The sequence below is a fragment of the Acipenser ruthenus genome, chromosome 14 (genome assembly GCF_902713425.1).
Source record: "Acipenser ruthenus chromosome 14, fAciRut3.2 maternal haplotype, whole genome shotgun sequence".
NCBI classification, from domain to species: domain Eukaryota; kingdom Metazoa; phylum Chordata; class Actinopteri; order Acipenseriformes; family Acipenseridae; genus Acipenser; species Acipenser ruthenus.
Genome location: NC_081202.1, coordinates 33,601,071 through 33,609,959, shown reverse-complemented (window position 1 = coordinate 33,609,959; position 8,889 = coordinate 33,601,071). Strand labels below are relative to the sequence as shown.

General features: G+C 39.4%; 1 protein-coding gene across 3 annotated transcripts; it reads right to left on the bottom strand.

Moving 5' to 3' along the window:
* Positions 1 to 2,740: 2,740 nt before the first annotated feature.
* Positions 2,741 to 7,636, bottom strand: LOC117973581 (synapsin-3-like). Of its 3 annotated transcripts, none has more exons than XM_058986411.1 (4): positions 7,039 to 7,636; positions 6,365 to 6,449; positions 4,636 to 4,864; positions 2,741 to 3,847 (listed from the first exon to the last, which is right to left on the bottom strand). In XM_058986411.1, exons 1-4 carry the CDS (start codon positions 7,417 to 7,419, stop codon positions 3,745 to 3,747), a joined length of 798 nt encoding a protein of 265 aa, XP_058842394.1. In that variant the 5' UTR covers positions 7,420 to 7,636; the 3' UTR covers positions 2,741 to 3,744. The 3 variants fall into 3 exon arrangements, with proteins under 3 accessions (XP_058842394.1, XP_058842393.1, XP_058842392.1); XM_058986410.1 differs by having other exon boundaries at positions 2,741 to 3,877; positions 6,365 to 6,440; positions 7,039 to 7,616; XM_058986409.1 differs by having other exon boundaries at positions 2,741 to 3,877; positions 7,039 to 7,607.
* Between the last annotated feature and the right edge of the window lie 1,253 nt (positions 7,637 to 8,889).

Here is an 8,889-nt window from a genome sequence, read left to right as displayed (position 1 = left end):
CGGGCAGCAGCAATCAACCCAAGTTTTTTGTAGGATCAGCTGTTTGTACATTTTTTTTGTTTTTAAAGGCGCTGTAGTTATACAATGTAGTTAATGCAACTGTGTGCACAAGTCCCTCCTCCCCTGAACCTCCAGAAGATTAGGTACCATCGGCAGTCCTGCGTCAGTCAAAGAGTAATTACATTAGTCAGGATTTGTGAAATTAAATAAAATGGTTTGCTTTGCTTTGAACACCAAATGTGAAATGAACAACCATAAGTACGAATGAAATTATATATAGTTATTTATTATCATAATGTGAAATTGAAATCTGATGCGCATGTTAAAAGTTCAAGTCCTTTGCTTCGTATTTCCTTTTTTGTTTTTAAACGGAAGTGTTCTGAACTGAATCTCTCTTTTTAACTATTTTGCACAACAGTGTATTTGGTTATTGGATCTTCTGTTAAAAAAAAATGTTCTTTATTTTTCGAAAATAAAACGTCAATGCACTAATAAGAAATCAGGTTGCCAATTTCACCACTGTGACTATTCACTTTAAAAAAGTTACCATTGCCACCCTCTCCCGAAAAAAAATCCTGGCTACGCCACTGTTGCCAGGGTTTATTATTTAAAAATGCGCAGTTTATTTCAAACTTTCAAAACATAATAACATAACAAAGAGTGTCTAAGACCCTTCACCGTTATATTTGTTCTCGTGTGAGACTTTCACTTTTTCAGTCAGCGAAAATATGTGCTAAAACGGAGTGAATTTGAGCCCTGTTAAAATGGCAAAAAGACAGCTACGTTTGGAGTTTTTCTACAACAAAAAAGCTAAACCTCCAACGCCAGAGACATCAACAGAAACCGAACCTGACTCTTCTGTAGTTCAGAATGTTACGAACAGCACAAGAGTGTGACGATACTTCCATTTCAAACGCTCAGGTTAGTGCAGGTGTAGCTGTCTGTCGATAAGAGACTCTTGCCTGTAAAGTGTTGTTTGCAGCTCTCTTGATTGTGACAATCTGGCGTAGAACTGTTTGTGATGAAATATATGGTAATGTTAGAAAGCTAGCTTAATGTTTACATAAAAATGGTTAAAATCGGGCATCGGGTTTGAGCACGTTTTTTTTTTTTGGGGGGGGGGGGGAGGGGGGGGGCTGTGCCCCTCCAGTTTTTCAAGCCATGAGTCGCCAATGATTACAGGGTTAAGAACCAGAACATTTACAGTAAAATAATAATAATAATAATAATAATAATAATAATAATAATAATAATAATAATAATAATAAATAACTTTAGCTTTGCATTCTTTCTACTCCTGCACACAGGGTTTGGTATCTGGTGGGGTCCTAAACCTGCTGCACATGAAATGAAAAGAGTGTTTCTCTTCAAATATTCCCAATATTACTTGTTTATAATGAAGTGGTTACAGTGAACTGAAAACCATACCCATTGCCATCCTGTACAATCACACAGATTTATTTTGTATTCAAAATTAAGATCTGTCAGTAACAATGACAAAAATCAACATTTACCAAATCACAAAAGAGATTAAACACTCAGCAGCCAGTCTTCATGAAACATCGGGTACACAACAAGACTCTGTAAACATGCTACACTAATAACACAACACATCTTTCTTTCTTTGTTTTATTTTTTTTTTAAATAAAGAAACGACACTGCGGATTTGTAATTTGGTCCACTGCAACTACTGATTAGTTGCAGCCCTGGTATTTGTATTGAACAATTATTAGTTGTCAACTTTAGTCACGGTGGCAGAAGTACACAATCTCACAGGTGATAAACACATTGATATTCCCTTCATTTGACCAAGTGAAGACCCATTATTATTTCAGAGGACAGCCTATTGCATTTATTGCTGGTATGTGTCCTACAGTTGCTGTAATGTTTTTGTGCAGTCTCCTAATTTCATAAAATGTACTGCTGGGCTTTGCAATATAAAAACTCTCCTGCCTGACACATTTTTAACAGATTGTTTTTGACAATGTCATTTTTGACTCTTGAATATCCACTACACTACTGTTTGCCAGCTACTTACTAGCACTTAAGGGAATAAAAGCATAAGATAAACATGAACACACAGCACAGAAAAGTAACAGTAAAAACACTTAAGTTCCAAAGAAATGAATTCTATTAAAGGAGTGCTAACCAAGGGTTTGGAATCCATTTTGTTTAAATGTTATTACCTGCAGCACTGTGATAAAGATCTTGAGATAGTACAACACTATGGATAAGTATATAGTGCTGCTTCCTGGTAAGATACAGTGACTAATTGGCCATAAGGAGCAGTTGTTTAATCGATAGCATTGTATATAAAAATCTGCATTATTGTAAGTTTTAGCTCAAGAATGTTTTTCATTCTAAAAGTGGAATTCTAATAGTGGAATTCATAGTGACCCTTTCCCACCAGCTGGGAAGAAGAAAATAGGATGAGTTGTGTCAGAACATTTTTGTAACTCTGGGCCCTATTTACAAACTAAGGAATGTTTTTTTTTTCTGAGTGATTTTAAAAGATTAAACAGAGCTTGAGAAAAATGAGAGTAGACTTCTAACCCTCTCACAGACAGTCGAACTGCAAAAAAAATATATATATGAAAAAAAACAGTCCTTAACAAATCATTCTTTAAAATCATTCTTAAAAACTGTCCTCTCAAATCAGGAGTTATTTAAAAACTGGGATTATATATATATATATATATATATATATATATATATATATATATATATATATATATTTGGTGGTGGATTAAAAAAAAATTGTTAAAGACGCCTAGCAAGAGTTTCATAAAGAAATAATTAGTGTAACATTCAAATAGTTTAGCAAAGTGCACAGTGAACAAAAAAATACATAGAAATAAAACAGCTCCTTCATGAAAGAAGTGAATGTTAAAAGCAGGGACCAGGAGTGAAATCCACCAGCGTTTCATAAAAAACAGAAAGAACAAAAACCTGCTAATGTTACAAAACAACGTATTAGGTTAAATTAACAGGCAGGGGTCTATTTTAATGATCTCAAACAGCGGCAAATCTTAACACTGCCACCCAAAAACTTGTAAACCTGGACTGTATTTTTATTATTATTATTATTATTTCCCCTTCCGACACAATTTTGTTATTGAATTTCTAGAATGATAATAAATTGCCTTGCCAACATGTACAGTATGCATTATAAAGTTTAGCACAGATAGGAAAGTCAGCATGGTGCAATTATAGACACAGGGACTGAAGGGGTTGTAGCAGGGTTAGCCCTTGAAGGTACAAGGGACATACTGCATGTGTCCCACAAATAAAATGATGCTAACTTTATTATTTATGCAATGAGGTGCACGAAACAGGGTTAAAAATGTACTGCCTGGTTCGATCTGTCCAAATTGTCAACTTCCTCATCGTGATACTTGAGTCGCTCTCAAATGTATTTAAGAAGAAACCGTTTGAGCAACCGTTCAATTCCTTGTGTACCTTAAAGGGTTATATCTCCTGTAATTCAAGTATATATCTATCAGTTTTGTAACATTATCAAGTTCTTTATTAACAAACGGGTAGAGAAAAGTTTCCCTAAGAGCAAATGCTTTAGTGAATTCAGATCCCTTCCAGTGCCCCACAAGACTCTGCTGAGTGTGGACCCCAGTTTGCGTTGAGAAGCAGCTTCAAATCGAGGGACGCAGTGAATCGCTGCCTCCTGTTGGGTGTCGGGAGGTTCCCAGCTCTGCGGCTCTCTCAAGGGTTCCTCGGGGAGGGGGTGAGTTAATCGGAGAAGAGGCTGGCGAAGGACTGCCTCAGGCTGCGGATGGTCTCTGCCTTGGCCTCATCCTCGATCCCATTCCCACGCTGGGGCGTTTCGGAGACACTGAAGGAATTCGTCAGAGACTGAGACTTACTATAACAAGAGAGACGAGGAGAGGACAGGCTTCGAATTACTGGTGATAATTAATAAGCAGACACCTTTATCCAAAGTGACTTACAGAGACTAGAGGGTGAATTATACATCAACAACTGCAGCTGCAGAGTCACTTCTACAACAGTTGTCAGACCAGGGGAATTGTGTATTAGTTGAACACAGTTTGAAACCAAGCATGGTCTTGGTTGTTAATCTAAAGCTGAGGGAACACAAAGCCAGAGGACTGGGAGACCTAGTTTTAGACAATTTTGCTGTATCAAACACTAAGTCTCCCCTGGGGTGACAAGCAGTGGCCTGAAAGCTAGTCTCTAGAAATCAAGTTCCCTCAGCTTTAGTTGACCATGTTAATATTAACCAGTAGTGTAGTCAAGTCCAGTCACTTCTCACTTGGGGAATACAGAGTTTACCCACTTCTTATTAAAGGAATAAAGCATTTACTCGCTCCTACTCTCCTGTGAAGAGCAAATCCTGGCTACACCAAGGGTTAAAGCCAAGGAATATTCCAGTTTATTATATAAAGCGACTTGGTGCATTCAATGATGTGCAGAATCTCTTCCGATTAACCCACAATTCTGCACGACCACAACAACTGATATGCAGGCAATTTTATATATATATATATATATATATATATATATATATATATATATATATATATATATATATATAAAATGTTTATTATAAACTATATCTGAATGCCCTATATTTAATGCAAAATAAATCAGATCAATCCTTACTTTAACTGTGGGGTTTGTCTCTGAGCTGTGCCGGGTCCTGGCTGCCCCTGTGTAGCATTCCTGGGCTGCTGCGGTGGGAAAGTGCCCGGCTTGAAGGCCTGGTTGGGGGAGGTGCTGGCAGACCTGGCTTGCTGGGGGGGTCCCGGTGATTTCTGTGGTTGGGAGGCACTCTGCTGCTGGGGGTTCTGGAGCTGAGACCCCTGGGGCCCCGTCGCTGGACAAGGGCCACCTGTCACACACACACACACACACTTACAGTATAGTGGGGAGTCATAGCTAGGAGTCTGCGCTTATGCCTAATAACAAATGCTTGTGGAGTGGCATTATGGGGCAAATAGGACCCATGACCATACTGCCTTATAACTGGTTATGTGGTATGAAGGGATGCCTTATAAATCGGGTTACCAGACATCCCGGGAAAACTGGGAAGCAGTAAAATTGTTAAATAGTCCCAGTTTTGCTACTGTAGTCAAAAGTTTTTTAAATGTACAAAACTGTAGCAGTGTGCTCCGCAAGTTAACTGCAGACCAATTTATATTATATTGTGTTATTATATCCACTTATTTTAACTGCTTCAGAGTTGCTATGGTGCTAATGAATTGAAGAAAAACATTTCCCAGCTTTTCACTCTGGAAATCTGGTAACCCTACTTATGGGGAGCACTGTATATTACCAAATGCATTGCTTTATTTAATTAACAATGTATTGTACAACATTGATAAGGGATTGAGGAACACTGTAATATATAACTATAGATGAGGGATACTTTTATATACAGTTGTATTCGGCACAAAGTTCATTATCTCGGTTCATTTTCTATTCTTTTTTTGTTGTGTCTACTTTTCTATATTTTGCATTGGCCCAATTCCCCAAACTTTAGGGATGTTTCAGGGAATGTTTCTGTACATTAACATGCACTGAGATTAAACAGAGCTTTGAAAAAAGAGAAACTCACTATAAAACAGATAAAACAGGTTTCAGCTTAAACAAGAATAAAAAAGTGTTCAAGAAAACATTCCTAAATCCCTCCTTGTCCTTTTGTTCAATGTACCGAACATTTTTTATTTGAAATTACCCGTGCTACCGTCAGCCAGAGCGCCCTCGGGTACGGACGTTTGCAATACTGAACATTCAATATTTCGGAGTATCAAATATTGGTCTCATATTTTGTATGTAAAGGAAATAACGCGTTTCACAGCCGAATTTCGTTTTCGCTCAACGAACCTGGTCTCAGGACCGAGGAGGTTACAGTTTTGGGAATGGGGCCCTACGACATCAAAAAGAAAGAAAGAAAAGGCTTTTTTTTTAGTAGTAGTAAGTACTTTCAATGAGGCAAGATAGTCATCTTTGTAAGAATACTTAATAGCATTGCCAAAATGTGTAGATCCTGCTCTAGCTTACACTTTAAAAAACTAAACCGTGACGTTAATAAAGAGTTCAATACTTTGGTAGAGTGATAGAGATTCAATCAAAGGTGTGGCCAGGTACTGGTTATAACACTGTATTACAATATAGCTTTTTATCACATTTATCGATAGGAGTTAATTAAAGACTGGAGTAAACGCTTTGAAAATATGTCCCTCTTTGACCCTGTAATGATTTTATAACTGTCTGTTGTCCATAACATCCGTGATAACACATTAATCAAGCGCCACCGCAGGTAAACAACAGCGAGCAGTAATCCCGGAGGTCATCAATGTCCTGGCAAGATGCACTGTACTGTACCCACCTTGAGAAGCTGGCTTGGGCTGGGCTCCAGGACCAGGCTGAGGCTGGGTTTGGGCCTTCATTGGCTGGGGCTGAATCTGCTGGGGCTGAACACACACCAACACTGTCAGGGTTACCATGGCGACCACAACACTCATCCATACCAGAAGGAAGCCCGAAATAGTTTGAACAATTGTGTCGGAATCATTTCCATTCCTGCTGCAGGAATGGATCAAACTGCCATGCAACGGGAATCATTTCCATTCCTGCAGCAGGTTTTACTATGAGTTTAATCAGACACACCTGAGCTTGTTACATACACACTGGGGCTGATCAAGCTCATAAAACCTGGAATGGGTGAAACTGCTATTCAATAGGAGTCTTAATTCCATCCCTGCCGCTGGAGTGCTGGTTGAAATATTGCAGAGGGCTGCAAAGTATGGCAGTTCTCCAGGGATTTGGTTTTACTGCTACCAGACTTTGAAATGGGGTACTTGTGTATTTTTCAGAACAGGCACTGTCTCAAAGGAGGCCATGTGGTGCAACGTTTACAGTTCGTTTGTTTTTTTACAGAAAATATGAAAATCTTAAATCTGGGATCCCATTATATTCCCAATACAGAACAACCCTATTAGTAGAATTGCTAGCAATGGTTATGCCAAGAATCATTAAAACATTCAAATAAGAGACCCAAACCTGTGAAGATGCAAGAGGTGGCTGAGGCGAGTGGGTTGCTGTGACAAGCTGAGTCATTTTAGTTATAACCAGGTCTGCTATGAGCAGTCGATCCTCCTCCACATGCTCTCCAATCAGCGGCATGGAGCTGTCCATCACCTGCACCAAGGAACACCAGAGACTGTAAGAACCACACCGACACACCCAGCCAGGGGCACTGCAATGAACCAGAGACTGTGAGAACCACACAGGCACACCCAGCCAGGGGCACTGCAATGAACCAGAGATTGTGAGAACCACACAGGCACACCCAGCCAGGGGCACTGCAATGAACCAGACTGAGAACCACAAAGACACACCCAGCCAGGGACACTGCAATGAACCAGAGACTGTGAGAACCATACAGACACACCCAGTCAGGGGCACTGCAATGAACCAGAGACTGAGAACCACACAGACACACCCAGCCAGGGGCTCTGCAATTAATCTCCTCCTAGCGGCTGATCATTTAATAACACTGACATCAGCATGAGACCCGTACTTACCTCTTGACTACAGAGCTTGGTCTTTAGTTGAATGGTAAGGCATTCAGCATGGTTTACAGTTTGCATCTAGCCCTTGCCTTTCCATTCTATCCAACAGGTTAAGATGCCAAGTCCTTACAGTACACAAAAAGACAAAGACCCTTCCGCAGTTGTCCATAGTGTTCTGCTCTGCAGTAGCTCTGTAGTAATTACAGAGGTCTGTTTCGTTTGAGAGGTCGAAATCCCAATCCAACGGAGATTATTGTTTTGTTCATGCGTTGTAAAACCGAAATGAACTATCAGGGGAAAGGGAAGTGTGTGGTTCACCGGTTTTAAACCTTACCCTGGTCTATCAAAATCTAGATATCAGCCAGCTCTTTTAATATCACTGTGATAAATGGTGACAATAGCAGAATTCAACCAGGCACAATACTCATTATACATAAACCACATCTCCATTGCAACCTATTAGCAGCAACTACACCTACCATTTCACTGAGAGTTTAAACCACAACAGAATCTACATCAACTGATTCAATACGTTAAGATCAGCTCTAATTGTGTTCACAGTTGTCTGGCACTCTTTGTATGACAGACCTGACACAGCAAAGTGCACGAGAAATGCACTCTGAAAAAGTGGCAGCCACCGAATACTTAGAAACATTCATTAAAACTGTTTTGCGAAGGAAACTGACAAACAGTACTATGTACTGAATGGATTACAATCGTGTTCATTTACAACATGTGAGTCCTACGTGCTGTCTACTGTTAATGCACATCACACTGTAATACAAACACAAGACAGCTGTAAACACACACACACACACACACACTGTGTTTTTCTGTATTATGTTGTGCTACCATACTTTATATTTGTAACATTTCAATACTGTACAGCAACATCTAAGCCTTCTTATCTTATACTCATCTATCTTATACTATTTCCCAAAATAAGACTCCTATTGCATAGCAGTTCCACCCATTCCAGGTGTTATTATGAGCTTGATTAGCCACAGTGTATAGATAACAAGCTCAGTGTGTCATATTAAACTCATAGTAAAACTAGGAAGAGATCAAACTGCTCTGCAATGGGAGTCTTATTTCCATCCCTGGGGTGATGAGTGGATTTGAGTGACACTGACTCCCACTGCATTCTGTCCATGACATTCCAATGAGCTGATGAATTAACAGGAGTAACATAAGGGGGGATGACTGTAAAGGTAAACATGTGCTATAACTACATAAGGACTGTGTACTCTGCAGGGAAAATACAATTCAAGAGCTTTTCAGCCCATTTAAAAATGACAAGGAAAGATATTGTGTGTGTATATCAGTCAAAATCCCTCCC